Genomic DNA, 19,073 nt, shown 5'->3' on the forward strand with positions numbered 1-19,073 from the left:
TGAGTATTAGCCATAATGCAATTTAAAAAACAGGGGTTTTCTCCCATTATGATTTTGCACTATTTGTTATAAAACTTTTCACTGCTTTTTCCAAAAATTTATTTCAATGAAGTTTGGTCCTTTACAGTCATCCAAACCTTATCCTGAATTAAGGGAAAAGTACCGTATTTTTTACAACGTAAGACACACCTAACTTTTGGGGAAGAAAACAATAAAAAAAAAAAAAACCTGCCTTTGCCTCCCGGCATCCATCTGGTATTCATTTAGCTAGCGTCCTTGCAGTAAACAACAAACAGCCTGGTCTGCTTCAGCACATTATCGCAGCTCAGCATGTGGCTCATCAGGGCTCCACTCTGTTGCGCCCACCACCGGTCAATTGAGCTGAGCTGCCGCCACCACCAGGGAATGATGGAGTCTTCGCTGCCAAACAGCTGATTGGTGGTTTGATCGGTCTCCTGGAATACCACCGACCAGCTGTTCTAGGTGGTGGGGATTGCCACTGCTGCCTATCGTTGCTGCTCATGCTAATTGACACCGTGGCGGTAGCGGTGATTGATGGTGGTGGCGATCAGCAAACGGCAGTGGCGATCCCCGCCACCTAGAACAGCTGATCAGTGGTATTCCAGCAGGCCGATCCAACCGCCAATCAACTGCTTGGCACCAAGGGCTCCAGTGTTCCCTGGCGGTGGCCAATGGTGGCAATGGTGATAGGCGGTGCTGTCGCACCAAGCTCCCCTCCCCCACCACAATATTTGCTCTATAAGATGCACAGGCATTTCCACTCACTTTTTTTGGGGGGGGAAGTGTTACTTATAGTGAAAAAAATATTGTAAATCTTGTAACACTGAATATAGTATTTATATTTTTTTAGAAAATAGGGTAGGTGGGGTAAAATATAATATCAAAAGTTTAATAAATTTTGGGTATGAAGTATAATTCATTTTTTAATGTTATAGAATATCAATAAACAAGGAATGTCATGTTAATTTAATGTATGATAAGGACCATACATTCTATTTCAAGTATTAATAAAAAATGAAAAGAGTCCCAATTAAGGAGAATATTTGAAGCTCAGGGAAATCCTTGGTCCTTGGTCTGAACTAGCACTGATAATGTTACCTAGTTAAGATAATGAAATGTTTGCAAGAAAACAAGGAAGCTCAGAGAGTACCAAGGACCCCTAAATGAAAAGAGTGATAAGCTGCAATCTAGAAACACCTATAAACCTCTTGTGATTTAGGGATCAATAATTCTTTAACTTTTTTTAATGGAATAGAATGGTCCATCTATCTTTATTTCTTAGTTGGCCTAAAAGGATACCATAATCATGACACTAAAGACAGCCAAAACCCACCAGGACTAGGAAATGTGCAATTCAGCTATTGCAATCCCAATAAGGATATCAACAAGTTGACTTTGCAGTTCATCCCATAATTAGGCCTGAATCACGACTGAAAATAGACTACAAAAATTTGTTTCATTAAAAGATTTCCATTTCTGCAAATCTATAATATTCTGAAATTTTCTCTAAAGAATGGAAAAATTAGAGATTAGTTGAAACCGATCCAAAACAGCTGGGTTCAGGTATGGGTTTTTATGGAGGAGATGCACTATTATCTTTTTCATTCAACCCCTTACTCAAAGAGGTTTTCACCTCCACCTTTATTCAGCTTTCTGCCACCTTCCATAGCTTTCATCAACCAAGTAGGTCAGGGTATAACCTCCTAGTAAAGGGTTATCAAATTCTTTCAAGATCCATAGGGACAAATTGGTTCTAAATAACTTCACAAGACAAATCTGCTATCATCTCAGCTGGACTTGGCAAGCCAATTCTGAGCAATGATTATCCTTCTGGTTTATTTGTTTAATTACTAAAATAAATAATAAATCATTTACTTTTCTAATTACTTAGAAAATTTATTTCCATACAACTCAATACAACTCAAACATGACTTCGAATGGAATATTAAATATTAAATAAAAATATAAAGAAAAATGGCATACACCACTAAAACAAACTTAATCTTCTGGCCAGTTTTTCTTATTTAAGGAATCTTTAAAAAATGCTGATAGGTGACTATCTGTGCATGCAGTAGGAGTGAAGAAGTAAATATGCTTCATAATTTTCGCCACATGGTGTGGCCTTGAACCTGAAATGTTTGAACATATCCACTCTTCATTTTATCCCAGCCATACTTTAGATAGCTCTTCTGCTTATAACTTCCAATTTTCCATCCAAATAGAAGCTTTTTCAGAAGTACTAAATGGAAAAGTGCTTCATTTGGGAACCTCACTGTGGCAGTTGCCAATTGCTCTGTGTCAATTAATAGCCTCCACTAAAGCAGATAAAAGTTCCTGGCTTTGACTTAAAGACTGATTAGCTGAAGTAAAGGCCTGTACTGACTTCAGGATGAAAGGCACCACTATCTTTTTATGCCACATCCCACAATCTTAAACAGCTGAACAAAAGCCCAAGACAGAGAGAGAAAGAGGGAAGAAAAAGCAAAACAAATATAATTTTTTTGTTGTGGGGTGTGTGTGGTCTATTTGGGTTTGCTTCCTTATCATATTTGCATTTATTTTCACTTGCCATTGTAGGATTATGAAAATATTGGTTAATAAAAATTAGTTAATAGTCAGATTTACTCTATATTCATCATACACTATTGAATTACTACTTTTCTTAAAAAGATTTTAGGCAAAATAGAGAGCAAATATGAAAGCTTAATTTGGCTAAGTTGTACCGATTTTTTAAAGAAGAACTAGGAATGTTGTATTATTTACAGTTTCTTACATCCCATTCTCTGAGACAAGTCTTTACAGAACTTTGCTTCCAAATAATGATAATAGCCTATTTGGATGAAAGATACAAAAAGATTACCAAGTAGCACAGTTTATGCATTTGTAATAATTTACAGATGGAAGATCTTGACCATGGCAAACTTTATCAGGAACCTAGAGCTAGATTCACTGTACCCTTGTTAATTCAACTAACTCAGTCTAGTTTGGAAGAAAACATATTTTCTGTTGTCTGATGAAGATGAACATGTAACAAAAGAAGTTGTATTGTTTGCAATGGCCACAAGGAAGATAAAAAAGCACATGATGACAAATAATGCTGTTAATGTTTGAGGTGACTTTTTTAACTGATATGTATTTTTAATGAGTTTTGGTAAATACATCATTATAAATATTTTTCAATTCAATGCTACTCACATTGGTTCCATTGAGAAAATTTCCAATAGCTAAGAGAGCAGAAAGAATAAATCCAAAGGTAGCATTGTTCTCTAACTGGTCCATTCCTTCCTTTAGGTCCAAAAGTGGTTCTGCAATCTCCTGTCATTAACAAAAAAAATAAAAACATGGAAAATGTTTTTTTAAAGCATCAATTAAATCTTATGAACAGGGGCTTTCACTTAACAGTGAATAATTCTTTTCAGGTAAAGGATGTTTCTATCAAAATAAACTTAAGGCCCAAATAAAAACAACATCAAAGAGAAAGAAAAACAAAATATACCAGATGAGCCCAGCATGGTTGCACAAAGAGTTCTGACAAACTGAAGGACAAAAAGGATAAGTATAACAACAGAATACCAACAAATATAGGTAGTCTTCAACTTACAACTATTTGTTTACTGACTGTTTAAAAGTTATACTGGCACTGAAAAAAGTGGCTTATGACTGTTTTTTTATACAACTATAGTACCATCTCCATTTGTACATCCGTAGTTGCATTACATGATCAAAATTTGTATGCTTGGCAACTGGCTCATATTTATAATGGTTGCAGGATCCCATGGTCATGTAATCACCTTTTGTGACTTGACAAGCAAAGACAGATTCATTTAACAACTGTATTATTAACAACACAATGATTCCCTTAATAACTGTGGCAACAAAGGTCGTAAAATGAGGCTGAACTACTTAACAACTGCCTTGCCTAAAAATGGAAATTTGAGGCTTAATTATGGTCATAAGTCGAGGACCACCTGTGGCCCAAATCTGCAAGCATGAAGGCTAAGGCTCAGAATGATTAAGGCTTGTAAAAAATGACAAAAATAACAACAACAAAAAGTTCCTTTCAATATTTTAAGGGACAAAAATGTCAAGGAAATGGTTGGGAGAAAATACCGTGTTTCTCATATAATAAGGCCGGGTCTTATTTTTTTTTTGAGCCCCGAAAAAATGGCTAGGCTGTCTTTTCAGGGGTGACTTAATTCCCCCTTGCATCTTCGGTGGGCGGTGATGGCTTGGATGTTGACCTTGGCGTTGGTGGGCACTTCGCATCAGGGTCAACGCAGGCAGCACCATATCCAGGTGTGCAACAAAAGTACGCCCTAACGGCAAGCTCCCCACCATTCCCCCCATTTCGCATGTTTTAACATAGACCTTAATTTGGGGAGGGCTTAATTTCATTTCATGCCTATAAAACATGCTGGGACTTCCTATTGGGGGAGGCCGTATTGTTGGAGAAACAGGGTAGCAAGAAGGTAACTGGCAGCAGAGAGAAAGCAGAATTGCTTAATTACTTCTTTCCATCACTCTTCATGCAAAAGGAAAAACAACAACAACCCAACCTATGAACAGCAGCACTGTGCGAAACAAAACAGGAATGTAGTCAAAGTAGGCAAGAAATTGATAAAACACAACCTATCCACTTTAGATGAGGGTAAATCATCACTAGGACCAGATGATTTACATTCCAAGGTACTCAAGAACTGGCAGATGCGAGCTCAGAACCACTGAACAAAATCTTTCAAACTTCCTGCAACATGGGGAAAGTGCCAGAGGACTGGAAAAGAATTGATGCAATTCCAAGTGTTCAAGAAAAAGTAAAGGTGGATTCAGGAAACCAATCAGGTTGATACCAATATGGGAAAATTCTGAAAAGATAATCAAGCAGTAGATTTGTGAGCACCTACAAATGAACAAGGTGATTAGAAGCCAACATGAGTTTGTTAAAAACAGATGGTGCCAGATAAACCTTACTGCCTTCTTTGATAAAGTGGCTAAATTAATGGATCAGGAAATGCTATGGATATAGTTTTCTTGAACTTCAGTAAGGCATTTGACAAAGTAGATCACAGCCAACTTCCTGGTAAAATGGAATAATCTGGAGTAGATAATACCACCACCAGAGGGATTCACAGTTGGCTGACCAATCACACTCAATGGAACTACATCTAATGGATGTGGGGTACTTCAAGGTTCTGTTTTGGGCCCAGTGCTCTTCAATATTGTTATCAATGATCTAGATGAGAGGATAGAGAGCAACTTAGAACAATGGAGTTGGAAGTGACCTTGGAGACCCTATATAGTTTTGGACAAATGGCTGTTCAATCTCTTCCTGAAAGCCTCTAGTGATGGACATGGACAATTTCTTCAGGCAATCTGTTCCAATGATTGTTTTCACTGTAAAGACACCTCTCCTTAATTCTGGGTTGGATCTGTCTTTGATAAATTACTTCTTCTCCTGTCTCCAGATGCTTTGGAGAATAGGTTAACTCCGCCCTCCCCCGAGATAGTCCCTCAAATATTGGAAGACTGCTATCATGTCACCCCAGTGCTTCTTTGTTAAACTAGATGTATCCAGTTCCCACAACCAATCATTGTATGGCATAGCCTCCAATTTCTTAATCATCTTTGTTGCTCCTTTCTCAACTTTTTCTAGAATCTCAGCATCTTTTTGTATCATGGTGAGCAGAACTGGATGCTGTATTTCAAGTATGGTCTTATCAGTACAGTATAACATGGTTCTATTACTTTGTGAGATCTTCATATTTATCCTGCTATTGATGCAGCCTAGGATTGAACTCTTTTTTTGACAGCTGAAACATGCTGCTGGCTCATACTTAGTGGCTGTCCACTAAAATATCTATATCCTTTGCACAATTACTGTTGTTGAGTCAAGTACCACCTATTCAAATCAGTGCCTTTTGATTTATTTTGCCTAAGTCCTTACTTTTCTTAGGATTCAGTTGCATTTTGTTGAAGTGTTCATGTCTGTTTCTATATTTTGAGACTATCTTCTAAAATGTTGGCTACAGATAGTCCTTAACTTATGACTGTAAATTACAGATTCACAGAGTTGGAAGAGACCTTATAGGTCATCTAGTCCAACCCTCCGCCCAAGCAGGAGACCTTACACCATTTCTGACAAATGGCAGTCCAATCTCTTCCTGAAAGTCTCAAATGATGAAGCTCCCACAACTTCCGAAGGCAAGCTGTTCCATTGGTTGATTGTTCTGTCAGAAAATTTCTCCTTATTTGCGGATATGACCTCGTTGATGACCCTCACTCTGTGAAGGACCTTGGAGTACTCATATCAAATGACCTAAGTGCCAGAGCTCACTGTAACAGCATTGCCAAAAAGGAATTAAGAGTTCTAAATCTAATCTTATGAAGCTTCTCCTCTGATAATATTGAATTGCTAACTAGGGAATAGACAATATAGATAGATATAAATAGACAACCTTTGCTACACAAACACTCGAATACAGCTCATCTGTCTGGAATCTACATTGCATATCAAACATTAATAAAATTAAGCAAGTCCAGAAGTATTTCACGAGAAGAGTACTACACTCCTCTGCTCACAATAGAATACCCTACACCAGTGATCCCCAACCTTTTTTACACCGCGGCCCGGTACCGGCATCAGCTGGGCTCCGCGGCCCGGTACCGGCATCAGCTGGGCGCCGCAGCCCAGTACCGGCATCAGCTGGGCGCCGCCATCTTTTTGATGAAAAGTGCTTCGGTGACCTCACCGGAAGCACTTTTTCATCAGATGGCGGCGCAAGCTCGTGAGCTTTTCTGCAGAAATGGCTTTCTACCCGGAAAAGCTCACCGAAGCGCTGGCGCCGCCATCTTTTTGATGAAAACGTGCTTCCAGTGAGCTTTCTACCCGGAAAGCTCACCGAAAGCGCGCGCCATCTTCTTTTGATGAAAATCGTGCTTCTGGTGAGCTTTCTACCCGGAAAAGCTCACCGGAAGCACTTTTTCATCAAAAAAGATGGCGGCGCCCAGCAAGCCAGCGGCCCGGTAGGACTTGTTGGTCCTACCGTTGGGGACCCCTGCCCTACACCACCAGGCTTGAAATTTTGGGCTTGGACAACCTAGAACTACGCCACCTACAGTTGGACCTAAGCATAGTACACAAAATTATTTGCTACAATATCCTACCAGTCAATGACTACTTCAGCTTCAACTGCAACAATACACGAGCACACAACAGATACAAACTCAGTGTAAACTGCTCCAAACTCTTGCAGAAAGTACGACTTCAGCAACAGAGTGAACAATGCCTGGAATGCATTACCTGACTTTGTTGTTACATCCTCAAACCCCCACTCCTTTAACTTTAAACTATCTACTATTGATCTCACCCCATTTCTAAGAGATCTGTAAGGGGTGTGCATAAGTGCACAATCATGCCTACCATCCCTGTCCTATTGTCCCCATTTATTTGTACCTATTTCCTGTATTCATACTCATATTTATTCTTATACCTATTATCTTGTAAGCAATTGACAAATCAAATCAAATAAATAAAATATTCCGTCTGGCCTTCAGGTGCCTTGAAAAATAGTTTGACCCCTTCCTCTCTGTGGCAACTCCTCAAATATTGGAACACTGCTATCATGTCTCCCATGGTCCTTCTCTTCACTAGACTAGCCATGCCCAGTTCCTGTAGCTGTTTTTCATGTTTTAGTCTCCAGTCCCCTAATCATCCTGGTTGCTCTTCTCTGTACTTTTTCTAGAGTCTCAACATCTTTTTTATAATGTGACCACCAAAACTGGATGCAGTACTCTAGGTGTGGTCTTACTAAGGCTTTATAGAATGTTATTAGTACCTCAGTTGATTTTGATTGTATCCCTCTGTTAATGCTACTTAGGATTGCATTGGCTTTTTTGGCTGCCACTCATACTGCTGGTTCATATTTAGCTGGTTGTCCACTGAAACTTCAAGATCCCTCTCACAGTTTCTGCTATTAAGCCTGGTTTCACCCAGTCTATAAGTGTATGTTTGGTTTTTCTTGCCTAAGTCTAGGACTTTACTTTTCTCTACTTTGAATTTTATTTTGTTAGATAGGACCCAGTGTTCATGTCTGTCAAGATCCATCTGGATCTTGAGCCTATCTTCTAGTGCAGTGGTTGCCAACAAGAGGGCCAGGAACCACTGGTGGTCCATGAGAAAATTTTGGTAGTCCACAGAGAAATGTCACCCCCAAAGCACCCCCAAAGCAATTAATCCAGGCTGCGTGGGAACACAAGGCTGCGCCGCCCACATAGCTCACAGGAATACAAGGCTTGCGCCGCTTGCATTGCAAATAACACAAGGTAGTGAGGGGAGGGGAGAAAGGGCGGTGAGGGGGGAACTTGCCCCACTTGCCTGGCCAGGCCACCGGGCTACTTCTTTCTTCTGCTTTTGGCTGCATGCAAGGAAAGCAGCAAAAGTCTTTCTCCCTCCCCCAAACTCCGCCAGAAATGAGTCTTTGGGACCCTGCAAGGCATCCTGTTCCAAGAGGCTGTGCTGGCGCGACAAGTCTCACAAAGACTAATTTCTGTGAAATTTGGGGGAGAGAAAGAAAGACTTCTGCTGCTTCCCTTGCATGAAGCCAAAAGTCTCTCTCTCTCCCCGAGAACGGAGCTGGAGACCGTATCCTGCAATCTCAAATAAAGAATGATCAATCAGTAGGGAAATGGGGCGGGAAATTTTCCCGCAGACTTTTTTTGAATTTTTCCAGGGTCTCTGGTCCGCAGGATTTAAAATTATGAGTTTGGTGGTCCCTGAGGTCCAAAAGGTTGCCGACCCGTTCTAGCCACCTCGTTAAGTATAATTTGTCAGTCAGTTGTGAATCCATCTAGTGGTGATACTATCTATCCCATTTTTTTTCTAGCTTACCAAGAATTAGGTTGTGGTCTACTTTGTCAAATGCCTTGCTGAAGTCTAAGTATTTTATGTCCACAGTATTTCACTGGTCTACTAATTTAGTCACTATGTTGAAGAATGAAATATGATTGTTTTGGCATGATCTGTTTTTAACAAGCCTGTGCTGACTTGCTAGTTATTACTTTACTTGTTTCTAGATGTTGGCAGATCTGGCTTTTTATTATCTTTTCCAGATCTTCCCGGTATTGAAATTAGGCTGATTAGTCTGTAGTTTCCTCAGTCTCCTTTTTTTCCTTTTTTGAAGACACATCAGTTTTTTTCAGTCCTCTGCTAATTCCCTAGTACTCTAGGATTTTTGAGAGATGTGGTGCAGTAGTTCTGAGATGACCTCTGCCAGCTTCTTTAGAACTCTGGGTGTAATCCGTCAGATCCCAGTGATTTGTATTCACCAAGATCAGACAGGTGTTCTCTTACTATTTTTTTTCTTATTTTAACTTATTTCTAGTCTGTTTTTTAGTTATATTTTTGGTAAGTTGGGCTATAGTTTCTTTCTGCATGAAGATCGATGCAAAGAATGAGTTAAGCAGCTTTGCTTTCTCTCGGTTGCCTGTTACTTCCTTGCTGTTTTCTCTCTTTAGTGGACCAATTGTTTCCTTGATTTTTTTTTCTTGTTATTTATATGTTGGAAGAAACTTTTTTATTATTATCTTTGACTTTTGTTGCAAGTCTTTGTTTATTCTGGACCTTTGCTTTCCTGACTTCGTCTTTGCAGATTCTGGCTACCTGCTGATATTCTGCCTTCAGCTTTGTGTCCCTCTTTCCATTTTTTGTACTTGTCCTTTTTGTCTTTCAATTTATCAGAGATCTTTGTGTAGCCTTGCTGGTTTCTTCTTGGAATTCTTGTTTTTCTTTCTCAGTGGTATTGTGCTGGTCTGGGCTTTTATGATTGTATTTTTCAGACTTTCTCAAGATTCTTGAGTTGTTTTCCCCTTTAGGATGTTCATCCATGGAATCTTTCCCAAGTTCTCTATGAGTTTATTAAAATCAGCTCTTCTAAAATCTAAGACTCTGGTGTCATATTGCTTGTATGTCTGTTATGTTGAATTCTGTAATTGAGCCTCATTTTTTTTGGTTAAGTGAGACAGTTGTAATTTTGCCCATTTTATGACCTTTCTTGCCACAGTTTTTAAATGAATCACTGTAGTTGTTAAATTAATAACAGGGTAGTTAAATGAACCTGGCTTCCCCATTGACTGTCATAAAAGATTATCACATGACTCAAGGACATTGTTAAGTGTCATAAATATGAACCAGTTGCTAGGCATCTGAATTTTGATTATGTGACCATCTGGAACCGCAATGGTTGTATGAAAAACAGCCATAAGTACCATTATAACTTTGAAAGGTTCCAAAATAATTGATTTTAAGGACTATCTATGTCCTAGATATGCACCCCCTAGGTTGGTGTTGTCTGCAAATCAGATGAATTCACCTTCTACCCCTCATCTAAATCATTATTTAAGATTTTGGAGAGTACTGGAACTAAAACAGAACCTTGAGGTACCCCACTGTGTGCTGTCTTTCATTTAGATGTGTGCTTTATGCTGTTGGTCAACCAGTTACAAATCCATCTGTTGGTGATGCTGTGTATCTCAGAGTTTTCTGTCTTACCAAGAAATAAGCTGTGGTCTACTTTGTCAAATGTCTTACTGAAGTCTAAATAAACCGTTTCCACAGTATTTTCCTGATCCACCAATTTAGACACTATGTAAAAGAATGCAACAATATTTGTCTGGTATGATCTGTTTTTGACAAACCCATGTTGGCTTCTAGTAATAGCAGTACTTTTTCCAGGTGTTTGCAGATCCATTGCTTGATTACGTCTGTGGATCTGTGAAAATAGAAAAAGCATTGCTTATTAGAAGCCAACAAGGGTTTGTCTATTGAAAAAACATCTTTGGGATATTGTTTGATTATCGTTTCCTAAATTGCTTTTCTTTGCTGCAAAGCAAGGGTCTTCAAACTTGGCAAGTTTAAGAGTTGTGGACTTCAACTCTCAGAATTCCTGAGCTAACATGACTGGAAGAGGAATTCTGGAACTTGAAGTCCAGAAGTCTTAAAGCTATCAAGTTTGAAGACCCCTGCTCCAAAGGCTGCATTTCTCTAAATCATTAACCATTAGCTGGTAGAGTTCTCATATTGGGCTGGCATTACTGACTATACTGATTATCCAATTCCATATGGACAACCACCCCCAGAACAATCACTCTCCTAATGTGCTGCTTTTGAAGCTCTTTTTGGAAGTATTCCCAGGTCCATATTTGTCCCCAAGAGACAAATATTAACAAAATGGATAGGTCAAATTAATCCAGATGCTCTTTAGCAATGAGAAAGTTCAACTATGTACAGTTATTCTACATGATAGGTCCCCATATATTTTACTATCTTACATTCAACTCATTCAGCTTCTTCAGCCAGTTTTCCCTACTCTTCCATCTGGTGTTAACAGGAATTATGAATGCCACGTATCCAAAAAACAACTAATTTTCCACTTTAAAGAGCAATGATTCTTTCTTTCACTCAACTCAAGACCTCTTGCTCTTTAAGAAGCATATTTTAAAATGAAGGGGGAGAAATGGTGGTGAGAGAATAAACAATTAAGAGTTAAGAATTAAAGAGGCAGTTTAAAACCTGACCTGGAAGGCAAAGCAGCTCTTACCCCTCTCTCTGCATCACCTCTTTAATTCTTAAGCTTTTGTTATCTATGCTCCATCTCACCACACTTCTGTTTCTCCTCCTTTGTTTTAAAATGTACTTTTTCATCCAGGCAATATAGAATGAACTTTCCCTCATTGTGCTGTGATGAGTTAAAGAGGCCATCTAGAGAGAGGGGGAAATGCTGCTTTGCTGAGTCTATGTCAGGTTGCAAATGGCCATTCCACACGGCCCAGTAAGAATGGCCCACAATACTTTTCTCCCCTCACATCCAGATTTCTGCAGATCTCTGGAAGTAGGCAAGGGAGGTGGAAGAGGGTCAAAGCAGGCCCAATGCTTTGAGGACCTGGCAGGGCAAGGAGAGGTGGGAGTGGGAAAAAGAGGCAGGTGGACATATTGCAGCATCTCTGTAAAGTTATGAAGCCCAGTCATTCGTAAGTGTGAATGACTTTTGTAAAAATTTGTAACTTTGAATCAGGATTGTACATGGATTTAGTTGTAACTTTGAATGGTCTGCTGTATCTCGAGGATCACCTGCATATGCTAGGCATTTCTATAACAAACTCCTGGACTGGGTTAAAACTGAGAACATTTTGGCTGATGAGCAGCAAACAGGCTTCAGAGAAAACTTCTCAATGATTTAGTATGCATTAACTCTCCATCATAGTAAGAAATACCTTTCTGAAGCATCATTCTATTCTGTGTACTGGTCTTAAGATATGCTTTTGATCTCATCTCTACCTCCAAATTCTGGAGAAACAGAATTCTTCCTCAATTGATAAAATATTATTTGTTCTTATATACAAGCTATATGAAAACTAGACGAAGGTGCAATGTAATGTCCACGAACACTGAACTAAAAAAAATCCTGCTAAGAGAGGAGTGAAACAAGGATGTAGGGGGAATGGTTTCCGGCTGTAGATGCAGACTGCCAGCCATACGTTGTTGCTCCAGAGCCCGCTTCCAGGACCAGGCTGGCCGTCCAAGCAGCACTTACTCTGTCCCACTGTCTGTCTTGGCTTGCGGTTGGAGAGCAGGTCTCAGCCCCCTCACAGGTCTTGCCCTTTGCTTGTGCATGGAGCGTGTTCCCCTTGCGCACCCGACTGCAGCGGTGGGTGCACAAGAGGGGTGTTCCACCAGCAGTCCCTGCATGAAGTGAGGGAGGGCACGACATTTCCCCATCTGCTACCAGACCCAACACGTGGCGCCTGTCCAGGCTTCCCTGAAGCGTGGGGTGGGGCAGGATAGGAAGCGGTGCCCATCCCAGAGGCACGTGTGTGTAAAGGATATGGGTGCACTTGTGCACAGGCTCATGTGCCCGCCTCCTGTAGTGCCGGGCCTGTGCACACACATCTGCTGGGATAGCATGGGCTGGGCCTGTGTGCACATGCACCTGCTGCCTCCTGTGCCCATGTGTGCCTGCTGGGATAGCATGGGCCAGGCCTATGTGCGCCCACCTCCTCCTGCGCACTTGCGCACCTTCGGTGGGGCCAGGCCAGGCTGAAGTGAGGCTTACTGTTTCCAGGATGGCCATGCGGACTAGATCTGACCATGTCGCGGGCCGGATCCAGCCTGTGGGCCTTGAGTGTGACACCCCTGTGGTAAAGCATAGTCTAAGTGCTATTGCTATAACCCACATTCAGAGTATCCTGGAGTAACATTGGACTGGACTCTCTCCACATCTAGAGAATACAGTAGCAAAAATCAATACTAGGAACAACATACTCCAGAAATTATGTGGACCTAAATGAGGACTTTAGCTGCCGTAGTCCCAGTGGTGGGATACTACCGGTTCGGCCCGGTTCTACAGAACTTGTAGCTGCGAAGAGCAGCTGACACTGAATTGGTTCAGTGTTTGGCCCACCCACCTACCTGGGCTCTAGGCTGTCCTTTATTCCCTGCTTTTCCCTCCTCAGCTGCTTTGCGAGGCACAGCTGAGGTTGAAAAAGCAAGAAACAAGAGGATTTTCAAATGAGCTCAGTGCTTGTCAGCTGTCCAGGCGGCACAGCTGATGATTTCTTGCAAACGCTACACATGCACGTTATGATTGTCTGCAGTTTGGAGAACTGGCAAATCACTCCACTGGCTGGCCCCTACCCTCCCTGCCCATTCACTCCTTACCTGGCATGCGAGCCATCCAACTTGCCTGGTTTGATAAGTTGCTATTTTTTCTTTTTTTCCCCCCTGACCATCAGCTGTTCTGCTCTGCCGGAAGATTTAGATTAGCTAGAAATCAAGAAATCCAAGGATTTCTTGCTTTTTAGCTAACCTAAAAGCAGAGCCAAACCTTCCTTAGGACTGAAGCTTTTCAGTGCAGACTGAGGTAGCTGATTGCAGATAAATAGATCTCTATGTGAATCTGTGATTCTGTGAGCAACTCAATCTGCCTGCCTACTTTGCCTGCTTTTGGGTAAGTTGCTCTTTTTAAAAATAAAAATAATAATATTTACATAAATATTTATAATATTTACATACAAGCCATGCCCACTCACTCACATGACCACCAAGCCACACCCACAAATTAGGCCACACCCACAGAACAGGTTGTTAAAAAATTTAACAACCTGCACAATCTGGTCATCAGTGCTAGGGTTGGTCTACTCTGAAGTAGAATATTGTGCTCCTGTATGGCTTAACAGCAGCTATATTGATAAGCTAGATGCAAGACTCAACAACACCATGAGAATTATAAGTAGATATACTGTATTAGAACCACTCTGTTTTGCTGGCTTCCTGTTCTGAGCCATCAAGCACCTCCACCATTATGAATGCAAGTTGTATTAGTGAGAAATATAGAAAAAAATATAAAAATTCTCTCATCTGATATATGGTGACTTTCCTCATTTATCAGCAATAAGGCTCAAATCCAGGAAGTCCTCATTGGCACTTGTACAGCATCTGCTCAACAACTTTAACATCAATTCCCAATGGAAAGCCAAATGGGTCACTGAACATCCAAACATATAAATGACCCACAAAAAATGTGCCAGGTTTTAAATTAGACAGCAATGGACAATCATGAATAGGTTTCATTACCTCATACGGCATCTGCCAGGACTTACTGTATAATGTGGCATAGTATTCTCTCCTCAGTGTGACTGTGGGGTCCCATATCCAGCTTTAGATCACATTGTGACTGGTTGTAAGCTAACAGCATATACCATTTTGGTAGGATTTTTTTTTCATATAAACAATGCTGTGCTTTAATGATTAGATGGCCTTGACATTGGTATTTGAAAATATATCTTTTTAACATTTATATTTATTGTGTTTATTAATCTAGATGAAGTGTTAATATATATTGCAAGTGCATGTATAAAATTCAACAAACAAACAAACAACTTTAAAACCAATGGCAAGGTTACTAAATGAGTGTTTAACAAAGCAAGTCAAGACCTTTAAATATTTAGGGATTTTCCTATATTATGGGCAATTGTAAATCTCCATGTTACTTTAAATGCAAAAAACAATGTCAGTTTTCCAAGCCTGTTTTCCAGTTTTCTCCAAAGGTGCTCAGCATTTACCCATAGCAATTAAAGCGTTATCAGCTAAGATCTGACCCCCAGTTTATTTTTTGGAGCTCAGCTGAGCCCCTATAGATTATTCCTTCCCTTGGAAGTAGTTTAATCTAAGTGTTTAAGAACAGTTTCTCAAGCACCCTTCAAATGTAGTTCTTTGCTATGCATCTTAAAATCGAAACTTCTATCTGGATTTTCATTTTACAAAATAAAAAATAATAGAGTTGGAAGGGACTTTGGAGCTCTTCTAGTCCAGCCCTCTGCTTGACTAGGAAATCCTATATTATTCTGGACAAATAGCTGTCTAAGCTCTTCTTGAAAACATTCAGTAATAGAATACCCACAACTTCTAAAAGCAAACTGTTTCACTGATTAATCTCTCTCTCTGTCGGGAGATTTCTCCTTAATTCTAGATTGGATTTCTCTTTGATCATCTTCTACCCATTACTTTTCCTACTGGCATAAGCTCTCCTGTTTTCTAGCTGGCTCAACCCCTTTAACTATGATTGACAGCTTTCAGTTTTCCCAGTGATAGGCAATGCCAAACTGCAACTTTATGGCTTTTCATGGCTAGCCATCACTTTGATGGGCTATGAACATGTACTAGCTGATTCACAACTGCAAGCAGACTTTTCAGTTCTACCCAGAAACACCTTCTTGAGCCACTCTGCACATGTTCTCCAATCAGCTAGGTATCTTAGTCACATAACAATCCTAAAATTCAGAAGGGCTTCATACTTCGCCAGATTTTCCAAAAGCCATTACTGAAGTGAGATACTAAAAACATCTCCTTTGAACAGAGACTGTGCCTATTCCAGTAAGGGATAATTGAAATAAGGGAACATTCTGGATTGCCTTTTCTTGGCAGGAATTATTATCTCATTACTTACTAAATATCCTGGTTATTCTGACTTGTTTTATCTTAATTTGTTATTATCGTATTAATCTGATTTTATTTCCTTGACCATAACTAAATATTGCTTTATAGTTTGTATAATATGCTGTGGTATTTCTTCTGATCTTTTAAAGTTATTTTTTCTTCTTAATCCTAATTAATTGTGATTTGAGTTTTATCTGCTGGTTTATGATCAAAGATTGATTGATTCTTAATAATAAGAATCACAAACCTTAAAAAAATTATTAAAGTTCTGTGTCTTTCTTGGTATTCTCTCTTTTTTTTTTTTTTGGTTTCTGTTCTGCAAATTCTAAGTTAAGTGTTGACACACAAATTAATGGAAATAAAGGCAAGAGCCTGACATTCTTGAAAGACTGATGGAATACCTTATTTTGAGTTCCAATCTTCAGGAAAAGATTAATTGCATCCTGGAATGCTGAAGTCTCACTGATGCCTTGACTGAATTTCTATACTGTAAAACCTCCATAGTTGACCATCTCCCTAGGTTGGCCTAATTTTCATAGACTACACTATATGTACATATTAGAAAGCCAACCTCTCTATATTGACTACCTCCATAAGTTGTATCTTAACCATCTGGAGCTTGATACACAGTATTAATTTACTCTCTATAACTTGACCAGTTGAGTGCAGTCTGCACTAAGGGCAAGAAAAGGGAAATGGAGAATTGGTGGCAATGAATTTATTTCAGGAAGAATATCAAAGAATACAATATTTTTTATTTTGATCCAGCAGTAAATATGACAACATATTTAATGCTGACAAGTGTGGACTCTTTTCCAAGGCGATGCCTAACAGGGGTGACAAATGTAAAAGTGGAAAACTTTCTAAAGAACATTTTACATTTCTCCTATGCGCTAGTTTAATTGAAGAGAAGCTAAAACCTTAAATTGGTAAATTGGCAAAGCCATGCTCCTTCAAGAACCTGCAGTCAAAAGACTTTCCTGGAAATCTAACAAATCTAACAATGCATGGATGACTGGTGCCATATTTGAGGAATGAATAAGAGTTATTCACCAAGAAATGAAGAAAAAATCCATTCTTCTACCAGTGGACAATTGTCTTAGCCATCCCCATCTTACAAACATGAAACTGAAATTGTTGCCTCCAAACATTATATCAAAACTTCAATTTCTTGAAGGCATAATCAAAACATTCAAAACGCACTATTGAGCCCAGCTTCTCTAGTGGATCAAATGCAAACCTATGGTCTGTTAGCAAAAACAAAACCCTAACTCTAACCCTGATCCTAATCTGGACCCAGAAGCAATTTTCCAATCACTACTGACCAAGGTACAACCCAGTGGAAAAGTGCTGGAAATAAGAAGCAGAAGAATTAAGTGAGGAGAATACAGAATTTGCTGATATTCCAAAAGAAGAGAGTTAGTCAGTCATTTGATAATGTAGTTAAAATCATTTTCCATGGAAAAATGTCCAGGTATGCCAGTATTGAAAGAGCTTTCTCCGCTTATCTTCATAATAAAAATAAGAAACAGAATAAAATAGACTTTTTTTTTCAGAAAAAATGAACCCCCTTGATGGTGTTCTCCCTCTGGTGAACAATTGATTTTGCAAAAAACAAAAGCTGGTTATTTGGTAGCTTTGTTCCCCGTTTTTTGAAGGGCAGACTAGAAAGAACCCAAGACGATCTTTGGATGATCATGCACAAATTGAAAAGGGGCAAGGAGTGATTGGAAGGTTTGGTCTCTTGCCAGTTTTCCCTTCAGTTGCTAATTTTTCTTAAGCACAACTGGGTTTTAATTACACTTTTTGAAGCTTTGCAATCTTTTGATTTATATTTGACTTCTGACTTACATTATTACTTCTTGCTGGACTTTTCTATTTCCCTCCCTGCACTTTCACTCTTTATTATCAAATTTTAAAGAGTTCTTTAAGCTTTAAGGAAGTAGCAATGGGATTTACATTTACACAGGATTATACTATAAATTTTGCTCTTTCTAGCCTTTTCCTTTTTTAAAAAAGGGCCTTGATATTTACTTCTTAATTTTTTAATGGGAAAATTTCCCATTCTTTAACTGTGGGGAGGAAAAACAGTTTTTCTTGTGGAAGCTATTACGTCTTGTACTTGAAAATAAAAGTGTTTCTCATGCCTCTAAAAGGAGACAAAATATTTTGGGAGGCAATTGAAAAAAGAATGTTCTCCAACTTACAGGCTTTATTTGAAGACATAAACAAAAAATTTGATCTGCAAATTTAAGATAGTATCCAAACGCAAGAAATAATAATTTTCAATTTGAGGAATTGCAATTTGAGGAATTGCTCTAAGATGATAAGAAGAAAATGTTTGGTTTGAAAGATGTAGAACTACTAGAAAAGATTGAAAAGAATATGAACATAAGAAATTCTGAAATAATGGATATCATGAAGGATGGAGTGGCCTTTCTAGGCAAGAGGAATAATGTGTTGTCAAGGAGAATTATTCAACAATGGATGTTGCAGAAATATTTATAACAGAGACTTATGAACTTTGGAAATGAGATGCAATTGTTGGGAAAGTTCCCAATTAAAAACGAAGGAAAAGTTTCACTATTAAGAACTAAACAAGAGTATTTGCCTCCTGACTCAGAGATAATGACTGGGACGATTTGTGATAAATAAGAAACGGTATCGATTTTTTATGAGTAAATTACAATCACAAAGTGATAACAGATTGCTTTGAACTTTAACTTTATTGAGGTTTAACCTGTTAACTATTTTTTCCCATATATGTAATGTATGACATGTCAATTGGATTTAAATAGATGTACAAGTTTATAAATTTTGTTTTGCAAGGAGAAGCTATTGTTGTAATAGATTTGTCAGTGTTTAATGGAGGTGAGATAATATGTATTTTTGTCCTTTTCGATTCACATTTTTCAATGTTTTTGTTTAGTTTAGTTTTGTTTCTTTTGAATAAAATAAAATAAAATAAAATCAGTACAAATCCTCGAAAACTGGAATGCCAGATAAATGTTGGATAAAAAAACAAAACAATCAAATCTGCCTTTAGTATTTTAGATACTCGCTCACC

General features: G+C 39.0%; 1 protein-coding gene across 10 annotated transcripts in view; it reads right to left on the bottom strand.

Moving 5' to 3' along the window:
• FHOD3 (formin homology 2 domain containing 3) overlaps nucleotides 1-19,073 on the bottom strand; it is a 268,815-nt gene that overhangs the window by 42,787 nt on the left and 206,955 nt on the right. For all 10 annotated transcript variants that reach the window (XM_026678282.2, XM_087946239.1, XM_026678281.2 and 7 more), the window contains one exon: nucleotides 3,217-3,336. In XM_026678282.2, the coding sequence (XP_026534067.1) occupies nucleotides 3,217-3,336 (120 nt within the window). The remainder of the gene's footprint in view (nucleotides 1-3,216; nucleotides 3,337-19,073) is intronic.

This window comes from Notechis scutatus, chromosome Z (assembly GCF_049901735.1).
Source record: "Notechis scutatus isolate UNSWTSFEM ecotype Mainland chromosome Z, rNotScu1.2, whole genome shotgun sequence".
Taxonomy (NCBI): domain Eukaryota; kingdom Metazoa; phylum Chordata; class Lepidosauria; order Squamata; family Elapidae; genus Notechis; species Notechis scutatus.